Source organism: Sphaerodactylus townsendi, linkage group LG06 (assembly GCF_021028975.2).
Source record: "Sphaerodactylus townsendi isolate TG3544 linkage group LG06, MPM_Stown_v2.3, whole genome shotgun sequence".
Taxonomy (NCBI): domain Eukaryota; kingdom Metazoa; phylum Chordata; class Lepidosauria; order Squamata; family Sphaerodactylidae; genus Sphaerodactylus; species Sphaerodactylus townsendi.
In genome coordinates this window covers 86,059,628-86,076,209 of record NC_059430.1, presented here as the reverse complement: position 1 = coordinate 86,076,209, position 16,582 = coordinate 86,059,628, and the positions used below count along the sequence as shown (strand labels likewise).

Below are 16,582 nucleotides of genomic sequence, written 5' to 3'. Positions count from 1 at the left end.
GTACCTCCACTGGTTCCAGATTAAGGGAACTAGGAAGGGTATTTTGTAACTGAATCAGTAAACTAGCAGGTAATAAGGATAAGCTGGTATGTAAAACACACATGTTTAAATGCTAGAATTTCAATACAAGTAATTTAATAGCTGTAAATATTTGTTAGTTATCTGTGATTAGCCTAATATACCATATTGCTGGCGGAACACAAATTATGCCATAATACTCTTATTCTCAAAAATGTTGCAATACAAAGTTGGGATCCCCTCCCAGCACACACACACATTCTGATCTTCTATCTAACTAACATCTTGTTTGTGATATGTCTGTCGACACAGGTGTAACACTACAGTAGTGATTGCCATGGAAGCTATAAACCTGTTTAAAACTGAAAACTAGCACTCAGGTTGATAGAGATGTAAAAGCAGGATGGAATCAGGATAAAGATTAGGGTTGCTAACCTTCAGGTGCTAACGTGAGATCTCCCACTATTACATCTGATCTCCAGGTGACATAGGTCGATTCCCCACTAGGAAATTCTATCTGGATTGTATCCAGTTTGAAAATAAACTGCATTTTTCCATCCCGGTTTCTCCCTCCCCTCTGCACAATTTTCCCATGAGGAAATGTGCATCGGCAACGCATTCTGGCAATACGACCCTCCCCACTGATCCATGAACTGCTCAGCCACTCTGCCCTGATTGGCTTCTGTGCTGTGCTGGGGTGGGAATTTTTTAAACATTTTTTTTACTGGAGGTATATTGGCCCGTGCATGAGTGAAACGAAGTGAGTGGAAAGGGCATTTACTTAAAGCCCCGTTTTTATACGGTCTCATCCGCTCATGTCGATGGGGGCATGGTGTTTAGCTGTTCTGTAGACTTTTTTGTGCACAGTAAATCACCCCAGAACATCTCCACATCGCTCCTTGTCCATGTGGACTCCACATCAAAACATTTTTAAAAGGGCTACGTGCACATCGCGCACAGCCTGCCGCACTCCCATTGGCTGGGATTCATTGGAATCCCCTACGTCACTGCCTACGGTGGGAAAACAAATCTGGCTTCAAACACCGACCCTCCCCACCATCCTGCTTTGATGCTTGCTTTTTGAAAAAGTTCTATATATAAGCAGGTTCTGGGAAAACACAGGAGAAGGTGGAGAAGGAGCGACAGAACCTGCTTGAATGTTCATTCGGAGACCTGGCCGTGGGGAGGGTTGTGAAAATACGTGCTTTTTTGCGTATTGCATGAATTATGGTCCGTGGGGAATCAACCATAGATCAGTTCTACTGGAGAAAATGGCTCTTTGGAATGTAGACTTTATGGCATTGTATTCCACTGAAATCCCTCCTCTCCCCAAACCCCACCGTCCAATGGCTCCAAAAAACCCTCACCCCAAATCTCCAACCTGGAACTGGCAACCCTAATAAAGGCTCATCTAGTCCCACATACTGTTTTCAGAAATGATTCTGGGGAAGATATCAAGCAGATATGAAAGCCTCAAGCTTTCTCAGTTCTCTGTGCAGAATGTGATGGTCAAAGAATTTTTATGCACCTGTCATGGCTAATAGCTGTTGACAGACCTAGTCTTCCTGACTTTCAGTGCAATCCTATGTAGAGTTTCTTTGGTCTAAGCATACTAAAATGAACAGGTTTAGGCTAGAGTAACTCTCCTTAGGGTTGTACTTTTTGTATAATTCTTTTTCAAAGTTCAAAGTTCGTGCCTATCAATACATTTGAGTAGTGCATTTGCATCAGATAAAATTTTAAACTTTCACAATATTTTATATTAAAAATTGTCCTTATTTATTCCCTTAAGTATTGGTTTTCCTATGCTTGATACAATGCAATAGTGGGTGAGGTGCATCCTGGAAAAACTGTCTAGGCAATTTCAGGAGAATTGGTTCTTCTGGAATAAGGAATTAGTTTTCTAGCAAAGAAACTATTGCCAATCAAGATCATGACCTGCAATGTAATGCAGACTGTACTAGTTTTAAAAAAAGTTATTTTCAGTATGTTCCAACTTATGAGACCATCTGTGTCACCATAGCTCATGACATTTCTTTCAGTATTCATTGACTCCAGGAAAACCATTCTCTATTTCTCAAAGTGGAACCATTTCTTCTTCAAAACAATTTGATTATGAAAACGATGACCATAGGTAGGTACAAATTTAGGGTGAGCTTCTAATATGCAAGCAAAAATTTGATGTTTTTAATTATTTGTTGCTAGTAGAAATACACTGTGTGTGAAAAACAATGATTCTTGAATTGTTTTTGATTTTACAGCTATTTATTAAATGTTACTGTGACAAATGGACAGGGTCTGAGTACAACTGGGACAGTCATAATCAATATCATAAATCTCAATGATGAATCACCTTACTTTAACATGTGAGTGAAACATTCATATTGCATCAAAACATTTATAGTTTTTTTGTTTATTTGTATTAAAATGTTTATATGCCATCTTTCTCATGCACTGTGATGGCTCAAAGCAGCTTACAAAAACCGTGACCTGCAGTTATCAGTCAATCCTGTTTAAAAAGGAAACAACATTATGATTTTCCCTCAAAAAACAATTCTACACTTTAAATTAGTACCAAATGCTCACCTTAAAAACATCATGATGTTAAAATGGAAAATACCCAGCCCTCTTCGTGAAGGGCATTCCACAGTGCTGGCTCAACCACTGAGAAAAGCCGGACCCTCACTATAACGACTGGATAAAATAGAGGGAAGATTCCACCAGAAAGTGGCCTTGCAGTTATGTGAGGTAGTAAATGGGAGAGACGGTTCTTCAAATATGCTGGTTTTGATTGTGTTCTTTGAGAAGCTACCACTTAATTTCCTGGCTCAACCTCAGGGGACCTGTAAACTCTACTATATAACAGACCTTACATATTAAATATCATATCATTTATTCAAACACCTGGTGGCACAGATGTTTTGATGCCTTTTTATTCTATTAAAGAAATCTTAGTTGATCAGACTGTATTAGTTGAAGCTGATCAATCAATTTGTTGAATAAATTAGCATATAAATAAAACTATACTTCAGAAGGGAACATTTTTTCTTAGGTTGTAAATTATGAATGCACATCATCTATCTTAGAAGAAGCACTCTCTCTTGATGGGGGTACAATTAACACTTTTGCTGACCGTCAAGAGCTTGGGTGTGATACTTGATGCCTCATAATCTGTGGGGGCTCAAGTCACACAAGTGGCCTAGCTGACATTTTACCATCTTTGCCAGCTCAGGTTGCTGGTCTCCTATTTGCCGTGCTACAGTAATCCATTGGATTACTTTTAAGGAAGATAACCCATAAATTATGGTCAACCATACATTATAACATACTAATTAATTTTGCTGTGTGTAAATATGTGGGAAGTTGCCATATGCATTATAAATTTTTATCAGTTTGAATGTCATAACTAGGATGCATGAGGAGGAAAGCAGCAGGAGAAAGAGAGCAAAACTTAAAAAGCATATCCCATGTGGATATTGATACTGGGGAAAAGCTGGAAATAACTTATCTAGATCTTTGCTTTCTAATCCTCACAGCATAATTGTTCTTAAATAAAGAAGGAAGAGTTAATCAGCTGTTCACATGTATGGCTTTATTTTCCACTACAGAACAACAAGAGTTTTCATGATTAAGGAAGAACAAAAGATAGGATTCATTGTCACCACAATAACAGCTGTCGACCCAGATGGTGAAGTCTTCAATAACAACCTCCGCTACAGCATCACTGCTCCTCAAGGGATTCCTTATTTCTCAATAAATCCAGGTAAGCAATTGAATTACATTAATTCCTAGAAGCTAATGAATGTCAATGCACACATTTGCTGTGCCATCTCCACAGTTTATATACAGGAGGGTACTGTGGTAAAAGTGTCTTTTAAGGTATCAGTGGAGCAGGGCAAGGAGGGTTGAGACATAAAACAAGACTCACAGCAGAATTCAAAGGCCTACTCTTTGATATATTCAAGATTGAATAGCAAAATCCTTACACCAAGAAGTGATTCTCAGGAATAATAACCAATGATTTGAAACACAAGAGGTACTCTAAGTTTGCAGCCAGCTGGTAAAGTAATAACACTTCGATTTAAGTTGGATTAGGGTGGCTTTCCAACCTAGATAGGCCAGGCTAGCCCAATCTTTTCAGATCTCAGAAGCTAAGGAGGTTGGCCCTGGTTAGTACTTGTATGGGAGTCCACCAAGAAAGTCCAGAGTTGCTATGCAGAGGCAGGCAATGACAAACCACCTTTGCCTCTTGCCTTGAAAACCCTACCTATGTATACGAGTACATCTAAATGGGGCATTTGTACTGCTTTTCTGTCCTGATGGGTTTTCTCTATGCCAGCAAAAAGCTGTGTCTTTGTATCAGGGTTGAGACTGTAACTTACTCTTTCTGTTGCCTGTCTGCCAGAAGGCTTGTGGAATTACACATGATATTAAAATACAAACATACAAACATTAATTGGTTTTATTTGTGTTTCCTATTCACAGGGAATCATAAGAAATAAAGTATAGAGGTAGACAGGCTGATTATTTCTAATAGAGAACTCTCAGCACATCCCAAATTCCTTGGGAAACACCATGTCAGTTAGTAGCACAACCTGGTATATACCTACAGTGGAGGTTGGTCACGCAATTTCAAAATATCAACCATACCTAAAGTGCAGAGATTACCCTATACGCCAGAGTCTTACTTACAGTTCTTGTGGTGACACAGCTGTTGACCAAAGAGCTGAGCACAGTGACCTGAAATTTGGAAGTATTGCTCCTTTAAAAAGAAATAACCCATGGTAGCTTTTGTAACCTATACTAAGCTCATGCTGGGGAGGGGGGCATACTCTAGATTCCTCTCACCAGCCTAAGTTATTTAAGCACATAGAAAGCTGCTTTATAGGAAATCAGACCATTGGTCCATCATGGCCAGTATTGTCTACTCGGACTAGTAGAAACTCTGCATGGTCTTATGTAGAGGCCTTCCACATCACATACTGCCTGGTTCTTTTAATTGGTGATGCCAGGGTTCAAACCTGTGAGCTTTGCTTTTTAATCTCAGGAGTTATACCAGCCAATAAGCCAACCAATAATGGTTGCAATTTTAGAGATTTAATCTCAACAGAATTTGAGCAAATCTTGTTTCTTCACACCCACCCCAGGGATGAGTACTTCTCACTCCCCAAGATCAGGTGATCAATTTAGCATAGCCTCTTTCTTGGGTAGTTCCTGCAACTCTAACTTTCTAACAAACAACCTTTTGCTATTCATCATCTATAGACACTTTCTATTAAACATGTTATTTGGACTTGAGTCAAGTAGGCAGATTAAACAACCTTGCTGTGAACTTTGCAGTCAACTATTAGATGACACTTGCACACACTGCCCCACGGTTTTATAGGCATCATTCCTTCCATTTCTGTCTTTGTAGATAATGGTATTATTCAAGTGGCCAGAAGAATAGATCGAGATGTTCCATCATTAAAGCAACATCCCAATATAACTTTGGAAATTCTTGTGGAGGATAGTCCTATGAATGGAAAAAGAAACAGCATTACAATTGTGATAATCATTGAAGACATTAATGACCATCCGCCAAAATGCCAGAGATATATTTTCAGGTATGAATATTTTTCTGTTGAACCTGATTCCTCATACAATAGTTACAGCAGCACTGGTTATGGATATTGTATTTTCCTCACTAGGAAGCAGGTGGGATGTGATTCTTGTATAAAAATGAGTTCGTTATTATTCAGTAGGAAAAAAAAGCCCCATCTGCCAAACCAAGGATGAATTTTTCATTTGTCATAAGATGCATATTATTACTACGGAAAAATATTAAATGGTTTTAAAGTACATTAACAAGTTTTAAAACTGAGGTAAATCTTCATTGACAGAAAGATTTCTATCAGTGGAGTGGGACTTCCTCCCTGCCTCCATTGAAGCCCCCAAAGACCCCGCAAATGCTTCTCCTGGGGGGAGGGGCTTACCAGGAACAGCATGAGGGAGAAGTCAGAGGTCTGCAGCAGGAAAGCGAAATCAGCAAAAACACATCCAGTCTGTTAATAGAAATATTCTGTGGAAACAAGGCAACAGTTGTATATTTTAATAACTATGTGGTTAATCAAAGTAATAAATTTTAACTTCAAATCAATGAACTTCTCAATTACATTTACCAATTGACTATTTCTTTCCTGTGTCAAGAAAAAAGGAAAGAAGGTTTCTTCTCCTGATGCCTCTTTACCAAGATGCCTCTTTAACCTCCAGGTGGGGCCTAGAGATCTCCAAGAATTACAACTGATTTCCGGATGGTAGAGATCAGTTCCCTTGGAGAAACTGACTCCTTTGGATTGTAGGGTCTGTTGTGCTCCCTCCCCTCCCCAAAACTTCAGGAATTTCCCAACCTGGAACTGGCAGCCCTAATCTCACCTAGTAATTTAGTTATATTGTCCAAGCTTTTAACATGTTTTCCCTATTAAGGATTCATTCAACGGGTGGTTAGGACCAGCAAAATATGTTATGTGTAAATATGGGTTGGGTTATGACATTTAAAACGGCCGATAAAAAATAAGTCCAAGACCTGTGGTGCAAAATGCGGTAAAAATATATTTTATTACTCAGTTAAGATACCCAAACTTCCCTACATGTTTCACCAAGAAGTCTCTTCAGAAGACTCTATTCGTCTTGTAGTGATTCTCCAAAAGGAGTATAAGTGAAGTAGCCACAAAATATCAGTGGGATCAGGAGGCAGTAGTGAGGAAAAGCTGAATCCTCCACTGTGCATATTGACTGATGTCCATCACTAGTTCCTCTTTCTTGAGTGATGCTTTATGTCTGTGTTTTAGGATTTCTGCCATGGAATCATTGCCTGTTCTTGAAATTAATGTCTGCCTCAGCATTCCCTATCTTGAAAATGAGCAAATGTCTTATAGAGGCTTAATTCATTGAACATTTGATGCATATGTGTGACTTGACCTGTAGCCTATGACTTGGTTCTCTTACTTCGGTTATTTGCTTTGTGTTTAGATTATTTCCTGCTTCCTGACAGGTTCAGTTGTAGACTAGATTTTAGACTGGATCCAAAGACCTAATAGAATGTGTGGATAGTGTTCCAGAATCATAGAGAAGACTTGGATATATGCAGGCACAATATATCTCTGAATTTTCAGGTGTGTCAGGCCTTGGCCTTTGGTATTCCAGGCCATGCAATGCTCATATGCCACTGTTTTTTTATTTCAAGAGTTAGCAACCATATCACCACCTCTGAAACCTTTGTTGTTTAACACTCAAGCCCACAATTATTGCTTTTTCTTTGTTTGCTGCTCTGCCTTTAGCTGCAGAGTTTGGGAGCTGGCAATGGACTCCTCAAGAGCAAGGATCCACACTATAATCAATGGCTGCCATCTGCCTTCCAGTGCAATATCAAGGTTACATCACAATCTGGGTTTTACTCATCCAGATTTACAGCACCACGCAAATTGTTGGTGGTTCTGCTTTGCCTAGAGTTTAAATTCCTTGAAGAGGAAGTAGTTCCACCTGTTATAGGCTTCATCTAGCTAAGGCTTGACTGGGACCCAGTCCTGCAAAGAACTTCATGTGCCCAAGCAGTGATCTGGTTTGGTGGCAGAAAACCAAGGCTCCCATCTTGACACTTGGATGCTAAAGAAAGAAAGAAAGAAAGAAAGAAAGAAAGAAAGAAAGAAAGAAAGAAAGAAAGAAAGAAAGAAGTTTGCTCACAAGGTTTCATGGCAAGGTCGCAGAAGCGATGAGTCTTGCTGCAGTCAGAGGTTCTGACTTCCTTTTCCCAAGAGATTATGCCCTAGGGAACATTGCTGGGATTCAGTCTGCTAAATGCTATTATCACTAAGGATAGGGTCATACAAATGCAAAGAATCAGAAAACCTAGAACGCTCATTAGAGGTTATTTCTTCCTTTTAAACAGAGAACATTTTAATGAAAATATCAGCTCAGGAACAGTAATTGTGGACTTGAAAAATAGCTGCTGGGATTGTGATGCTGTGGCACCAAACAACCTGTTTAACTTCACTGAACTGTCAGGAGTTGGAAGTAATAACTTTGCTCAGGACCCACCTGGCTCTGGAAGAATTAAGGTCAGTCAAGTAATATGTTATTTCCATGTGTGTTTTTTGCCAAAGAAGCAAGTTTTCAACTATAGTAAAACAATAATTTTAGATTCTGCAAAGTCAAGATAAATATTTTCATATCCCAGTAGCATAAAAATGCCATATCCACTGGCAAAGTACAGAGAGGGATCAGCTCCACTGCAGAAAGGTACTTTCTATAGGAACTAAATTCTGTGACTTTGATCCTCTGAACAAGTTCCATGTCTCGTCTCTGCCACAGAATGCATTTTTTCTTCTGATAAAACTTTTCTTTGTTCAAGCGCCTACTGAAAACTGTTCTTCTTGTACAAATTGAAGTTTTGGCAGAAGAAGCATGATCCATGGCAGATATTTTCCAGGGCTGCTTTTATACCAGGGATTTTCCACATTTCAGCCACCCACTGAAGTTTTTTTCATGTTTGTACATCATGTCATCTCCTGTGCTGCACAGACAATTAATACAATTATGCGCAAGGTGTCTGCTGTGCAATGGGGGCGAATGTTTGTCACTACAGGTTTTCTTGTATGGACATATTTCCTCAAGTCCCGCTTTCACTTTCCATTCTCTCTGCGCTAAGCAAGACCACTTGTAATACGATTTTAATTTTCTTCACCAGTGAGCACAACTTTGCTCTGGACATCTTCCCTTTGCTCACAACCAGCCTATTTACTCCCTCGCACGGCCGTTTATACCTTTCTCCTCATCCCCACTTCCACATTGCCAGCTCCTTCAAGTCACAGAAAAGAAACTCACACAGGCTTAGCCAAAACATATTGAGCTCTACATTTTCATACTGGTATATTGAGATATTGGTAAAATAATAGAGAATGCTTGGAAATAGCAAGCCTCTCTGTCCTCTGGTGGCAGCAGCAGGAAAAGTGTGAGGGGAGGGGAGGGGAGGGGGAGAGAATATCAGCTATAGTACATGGTTGCCTTCTTTAGCAGTGTGTGTTTGCCTCTTTCATTTGGAGGGGATTATTTTTGGAACAGTAATATAAACAAGTATAGCTTAAAAGGCTAAGCCAGCAATTGTGACTACTGGGTGTAACAAGATCTGTACCATAAAGATTAGTTAAGAACATAGGAACATAAGAACAAGCCTGCTGGATCAGACCAGAGTCCATCTAGTCCAGCACTCTGCTACTCGCAGTGGCCCACCAGGTGCCTTTGGGAGCTCCCATGCAGGATGTGAAAGCAATGGCCTTCTGCTGCTGCTGCTGCTCCTGAGCACCTGGTCTGCTAAAGCATTTGCAATCTCAAATCAAGGGGGATCAAGATTGGTAGCCATAGATGACTTCTCCTCCATAAATCTGTCCAAGCCCCTTTTAAAGCTATCAAGGTTAGTGGCGATCACTACCTCCTGTGGCAGCATATTCCAAACACCAATCACACATTGCATGAAAAAATGTTTCCTTTTATTAGTCCTAATTCTTCCCCCCAGCATTTTCAATGTATGCCCCCTGGTTGATGGGCGGAGTTAAGAGAACCAGCCCAGGGAGAATTCTCTGCAGAAAAGCTCTGTGGCAAGGAGTGAGTGCCTCCTCATGTGTAAACAGTGAAACATGAGGACACCCCACTACAAGGCCATAGCGCGAAGAGCCCCAAGGTAAGTGTTCCATGCATAATGGGCCACTTTGTTCCTTAAACACAAAAAAGTTTTGCTTTATTTTAAACCTGTGAAAAAAGGTGTTGCCCTGCCAGGACACTATCAAGACAAGTGGCTTCTTATGTCTGAAATATAATTGCAGAACTTTAGCGAAATTTTAGTTACTGCTTTCATTGTTGATGTTCTCAAAGGGACTAGACTCTTGCAGCAGTTGTAGGTATTAGCATAACACAAGAGAATATTCCATACTGCAGGAGGAGGGGAAGGGATCATCTAGAGGTGTCTTTGCAAATAAGGGAAAGTTTTTAGTAGTTGTTGTTTTTAAAAAAAGGTTTTTTAAAGCCCAGATCAGCCTGATCCTGTCAAATCTCGGATGCTAAGTCGGGTCAGCCATGGTTAGTACTTGGATGGGAGACTACCAAATAACTCCAGGGTTATTTTGCAAAGGGAGGCAATGGCAAACCACCTCTGAAAATCTCTTGCCTTGAAAACCCTATGGAATTGCCATAGGGTGGCTGCAACTTAATGGTGCTTTACACAAACATTGCATTATTCATATGCATGATTGCACATGTTCCTCAAAACATCGTATCAGGGTGAGTGGGAAGAATTTAGCAGGGTGGGTGGAGAGTCATTTGAGAACACAGAAGAGAATGGCTTCAATGCACATCAGGTATCAATGGGACACTATGGCCATTTATGGATTCGTGTTTGCTTTCAGTGTATGTTCCCTCTTATATGCACATATTTCCCTCTCTTCAGAACTCACTGTCCTTTCACTTTTGCGATTATCCACATTTTGTGAATGCTCTCAAAACATGTTTTTTATTTCCTTTGCAGGAAAAGTAAAGGCAACATTTGCCTTGGGTTTCTTCTGTGTACTCTCTACCCCCCCCACCCTCCCCACAATATTCATTCCTCCCATCTCCTTCCCCACTCTTTATTCCTATTCCCAGAAACCACCTCAGTTTGGGGACACTTGCAAGTTTAGGGAGCTTTCCTGAGTATTTTTTTGGGACTGCAGCAGTCGATTAAAACGGATGAAGTGAAATTGACAAGAATTGAATCTTCCAAACAATTTTCCTCACTGCTGCTTCTCCTGCGATCCTGACTAAAGGGGGTGGGGCTTCTTTGGCCACATGGGCTTCCTGGAAGGACTTTAATGTGAATATGTTTTGTGGCAGAATGGAAAATTTGAGGGTGTGTTTTGGGGTTTTTTTTTTACTCTGATCAGTGAAGAATCAATATTCTAGAGCCGAGCCAAAACAAAGTTACGGGCAAAGGCATCCAGGAGAGGGAATGGGAAGAGCAACTGGCAAAATATTTTGGCCTCTGCATACCAGGCACCTGCCACCAGGCATACCGTGAGCTTGTGCTGCCAGAGTGCATCCGAGACTGGGCGTGGAGCAGGGAAGCAGCCAAGATGATTCTCAGGGCACGTAGCATTCTGGAGTCCAGGTCTGAGGCAGCGCAGTGCAGCAGCCATTCAGGGAAGGTGCCTAGGAAGCTCCAGGCAACACCACTGGCACTGCAGCTTTCTTGGCTGGGGCTGCCGCTGGTGGTGGTGGAGCTGCCGCCACCTCCACAGCCTCATTGCTCACCCAGCTGTCTGCCTCAGTCGCACAGGGTGAAGAGATACAAAGGTGAGCCCAGAACAGTGGGAACTTTCCCCAAGGAGGCAGATCCACTGCCAAGTGCTCAAACCCAAGGTTTTCTTAACAAAAGCCTGCTCTGCAGACATGGAAACCACAAACTCCACAGCACATTAAACAAACTTATTTCTGAATAAATCAATTAAATAATTTTTAAAAATATGAAAAGTTGACTAAGTAACAGGCAGCCCCATCCAATGGGCTGAGTAACCAGACCAGCCCACTTCCCCCAAGAAGGTTTCTTGGTGGCCTGGGGAGGCTGAAAATGCAAAGAAAGCCTCCCTGCTGCCAGGAAGTCACCTTTTTAGTGGTGTAAGTTCAAATCTGCAGCCGCCAGCATGAGGGCAGTGGACAGGAGGAAGCTGACTAATGTTGGCTCCTCCCCTGGCCATTCCCCCAGACCACCATCGCTGTGACTGGGGTGCAGGGATACAGGTGTGGTGTCCAACATGCCATCCCATTGCTAAGGAGGGCTGCTTTGGCTGCCCACAGGCAGATTTGCCCCTCCGCAGGGGCAAGTGCCCCAGTGTGGACAAATCCCCCGGTGTGGCTCCCACTGGCAGATTCAGTTTCTCCCTTTGGATGGGGCTGTCAGACGCCATTTAATTTTGTAGAAGAACTTTGCATTAAAAACAAAATTATCTGTATTTTAATACAGCTAGTGGGAAATATCGATCTTGAAAATGGAATTGGTGGAGCAGAGAAGGACTATATTCTGAAACTTGTGGTGCAAGATATCATTTCACCTTTCTATCCTAGCAAGTATCCCTTTTAGTCTTTCTATATTTGCAGGGATGGGAGCAGAGGCGTATCTAGGCAAACAGGAGTCTATGGACAAAACCTGAGTTTGGCGCCCCCCCCGCCCCCCCTGTATGGGTGGCCACCCTCCCCTACCACGACCAAACAATGATTTTTTGCATCAGCTCACAAAACACCTCCCATCCCCAGCAAAACATACATGGCTCTCTCCCCACCAACTCTCTTTTCTAATTTTGTCCTCACACCAACCCTATGAGGTAGGTTGTTAGCCTGAGAAACCGCTTCAAGCCAGTGCAAGTGGGTATTAAGCATGTAAATCTCTCACAAATAGCCCCCAGCAAAACATTTACCAAACAAATGTCAGCATCATCTCTCACAAAACACCTCCAGTGGAATCCACCCCCAAACAGCATCACTTTCAATGGTGTTTAAACTAGGGAGCCCAGATTCTTCTTTTAAATCCACCTTTAAGAGAGAATCTTTTTTTAATTTTATTTTGTTAAAGATTAGTGTCATATTTGTACAATAAAGTTAAGATTTACAATTGTCTCACTAAATTTCTTACAAAAAAATTGCCAGAGCTTTACATTCACAAAGTCTAATTGTACATATCTAAAGCGTTTCATCAATTACATAATATCATCCTTTATAAGGAGAGTAGAAAACCCGTCAAATTTGTGAGACATAAAAAGTTTTCGTATATACAAAACTATAAGAGGGAAATTAAGCATATGTAGGTAAAGAAAAGGAGGAATGCATGAGCTAGCAAAGAAGATCAGAAAATAATAGAAAATAAAAGATCAATCAAGGAGAAAGGAAATAGAAGAAAAGAAAGGAGAAAAAAGAGTTTGGACTTCCTCTTAGCTTTGATTATAAATATATCAACCATATCTTCTTAATTACAGTTCAGTCTATTGTGAATTTGTCAACATTGCAGGTATAAAGATAGTTTATTATATTCTTTGTTTGCAAAAATTTTACTAATGGTTGCCATGTATCTAAAAGAGATTCTATTGTATTATAATGTAATAAACTTGAAAGTTTATCATAAGCCGCCAATTCAATTAGCTGTGTCATCCAGTCTTCTTCAGAGGGAGTTGAAGATGTCTTCCATTTTTTGGCAAATTGTATTCTTGCTGCCACTATCATATACAAAAGTATATTTTCCGTTTTTTTTTTCTATTTTAAACTCGATTATATTTAATAAAAATAGTTCTGGCTTAAACATAAATTCTATATCTAGAATTTCTATATCATAAATTCTATATCTAGATATAGAATAAATTCTATATCTAGAATTTTCCCCATAAGACAATATATACTACGCCAGAAGTGTTGACTAACTTTACATTGCCGCCAGAGATGAATAAAGGTCCCAGTCTTGACTTGGCATTTCCAACATTTATCCAATTGGTTTTGGTACATTTTGGCTAGTTTACTCTGATATAAGTACCATCTGTGTAGCATTTTATAATAATTTTCTTTCAATCTTATTGATTTTGTAAACTTTGCTTTTTTACCCAAACTTGCTCGGGGGTCGCATCACCCCCTTTAAGTCCATACCGAAGGGGGTGGATTTAAAAGGAGAATCTGGGGAAATTTGGAGTGTGCCTGTTATCAGAGGTGCAATTGTTAAGCTATCAGCACCAAAATTTCAGGGTAGCTTTAGGAGACTCTCCTGATAATCCACCCAGGTTTGGTGAAGTTTGGTCCAGGGGATCCAAAGTTATAGACCCTCAAAGGTGTAGCCCGCATCTCCTATTAGCTCCCATTGGAAACAATGGGGGATGGGGCACCCCTTTTGGGAGTTCATAACTTTGGACCCCATGAACCAAACCTCACCTAACTTGGGAGGTATCATCAGGAGATTCCCCTGAAAACTTCCTGAAATTTTGGTGCTGCAAGCCTTAAAACCGCGCCCCCTGCTGGCCAAAAACTGAAAAAACACCAAAAAATACAAAAAACACACAAACAAACCTGAAATTCTTGCGCCTGGGGACATGGGGTACCCCATGGGCAAATATGCCACTGGATGGGTGCGGATAAGAGGTATCTTTAAAATAGGATGTGCAGCAATGTTTCCCACTTATGTTTGCCTTATTTGCTATATTTACAGATAATATTGACATTTTTGTTAGAATACTCCCGGTCAATGAGTTTACACCAGTCTTCAATAGCCCTTTATATGTATTCAATGCTTCAGAAATATTAGCAGGTAAGTAATGTCCATGTGGAAAAGTGCACTGTGAGACTACAGTCCTAAACAGGTCTATCTACAGAATGCTGAAGTTGAGAAACCTGGGTTCAAATCTGGGTGATCTCAAAGAGTGAGGCCTGCTGCAACCTGTGTAGCTCCAATGAAGACCATTCTCGCCCTTGTAATTAAGTGACCTGGACTGGAATAGTTTTTTGGAGGAGAAGAAGAGTTTAGATTTATAACCCACCCTTATATCTTGTAAGGAGTCTCAAGGTGGCTTACAAACTCCTTCCCTTCCTCCCCCCACAATAGACACCTTGTGAGGTAGGTGGGGCTGAGAGAGTTTTGAAGAACTGTGACTAGCCCAAGGTCACATGTGTAGGAGTGGGGAAACAAATCCAGTTCACCAGATAAGAATCTTCTGCTCATATGGAGGAGGGGGGAACCCAGTTCTCCAGATTAGAGTCCAGCTGCTCTTAACCACTACACCATGCTGACTCAATCCTGCCCTTCATTTAAGGAGTTAAGAGAAGCATATTTAGTTCTCTCTTCATCATTTTATCTTCATAACCAGTCAGTCAGATAAGCTAGAATGAGAGAAAATGATTGGTTTGAATTATCTAGCAAGCTCCCAGATCCTAGTCTAGACCTCTGCTCACCACACTATACTGGTCTCTAAGATACCCTATGGAGTCTTCTATGATATGTTTATATTTTGGACTTGTGTATCTAACAACCTTTTTCAAATACTGCTTAATTTTAGTGAGATCCGAAATTGGAAAAGTAACCGCAACAGACGAAGATGTACCCTCTACTGGAATATCATATTCAATTGTGTGTGGAGGAGGCACCTTGGACTATTCAGAAATATTCTGGATCGATCCTAACGAGGGCATTATAAAAAATGTTGCTCAGTTAGACTATGAAGTGCGTCAGAAGTACCCTCTCATCGTGCAGGCAGCTGACAATAGGGGCAAGACAAACAGTGTGACAGTAAGTAAAAGCCAATCTTTATGTAAGCATACCTAATATTAAACTAACATTTAACATTTAATAACCATCTCAATAGAAGCTTTTGCCACTAAGTATTGATCTTGGGCTGAGCTCTAAGGCAATGAAGAAATCTAGAAATAACAGTTTGTTCAGGGATGGGTTAACCATTATTGGAAGCACTTTGTAGAGTTCAGGATAATCTATCAACCCTGTGTGCTTGCCAAGAAAAAGCATGTTGGATGTAGGAAGTTGCCTTATTACTGAATCAGACCGTTGGCCATCGAAGTCAGGATTGTCTACTCAGATGGGCAGCTTATCTCCAGTATCTTATGCTTCGTTTCAAACTCTTTTGCGTGACCAACAATGTGATCCTTTTCACTGAAGATGTCAAGGATTGAACTCAGAACCTTTGGCATGCCAAGCAGAAGGTCTACCGCTGTGACGCAGCCCAACTTTCTCCCCTCATTCCCTGCAATCAGCTCCTTTCTTTGCAATGTCAAATATGGTAAGAAATAACTCCAAAGTTCCCCAATGGACCAGAATCTTCATGAGGTGCAGCTGCTGGAGGAGAGCTGACTGTAGTGCAGTTTATCAGCTGCTTTTCAAACGCTTGAGCTTTTTCAAACTTGCCTGGCTCCATTTTATCTTAAGGCAAAACCCTCTCCACCATTCCCCCTTGCCAGGCACCATAGCCTGGGTTGAATGAGTGGACCCTACAGCACAACCAGCACTGGTGAGATCACTGGGGTTTGTTTGCCCAAAGCAGTTTGAACATCCTGGTCTGCTTTGGCATGCAAGGAGAAGAGCCCAAGGAAGCTCTTGAGAGCTTCTAAGAAGCAGTGGCATGGCTGAAGGTTCTGCTGTTGGCTGGCCTTTTGTTCTGAGGGAACACATAGCCTTCTCCATTTTCAAATGGTTTGAACAGAAAGGCTTCAGTTAGAAAAGTAAGATTGCTTTTTAAACCTATCTTGCTTCAAATTTAATCAGTGTCTGATGGAAGTTGTATTTTATTGCGAATACCTTTTGCAATTTTAGAATTTTCCAGCTTTTTACATTCTGATTTAATTTTATTAGAAAGAGAGAGTTTACACTGCAATTCCATGCCTGTGGAATGTCTCATCTTCTGCTTACCCATATCCAACTCATGATATGGGAATAATATTTTGCTCCTAGCGTGTGTGTGTGTGTGTGTGTGTGTGTGTGTAAAGTGCTGTCAGGTCTGAACCAGCTTAAGGTGATCCTAACCAA

General features: G+C 40.8%; 1 protein-coding gene across 3 annotated transcripts in view; it reads left to right on the top strand.

The window, feature by feature from the left end:
- Window positions 1-16,582, top strand: part of CDHR3 (cadherin related family member 3) — a 66,158-nt gene that overhangs the window by 38,321 nt on the left and 11,255 nt on the right. For all 3 annotated transcript variants that reach the window (XR_007244942.1, XM_048502433.1, XM_048502431.1), the window contains exons 5-12: window positions 2,061-2,152; window positions 2,280-2,384; window positions 3,627-3,781; window positions 5,435-5,624; window positions 7,946-8,114; window positions 12,044-12,143; window positions 14,261-14,359; window positions 15,105-15,334. Coding sequence is in view for 2 of the 3 variants with exons in the window: in XM_048502433.1 (XP_048358390.1) it covers window positions 2,061-2,152; window positions 2,280-2,384; window positions 3,627-3,781; window positions 5,435-5,624; window positions 7,946-8,114; window positions 12,044-12,143; window positions 14,261-14,359; window positions 15,105-15,334 (1,140 nt within the window). In the remaining variant the exon portion in view is untranslated. The remainder of the gene's footprint in view (window positions 1-2,060; window positions 2,153-2,279; window positions 2,385-3,626; window positions 3,782-5,434; window positions 5,625-7,945; window positions 8,115-12,043; window positions 12,144-14,260; window positions 14,360-15,104; window positions 15,335-16,582) is intronic.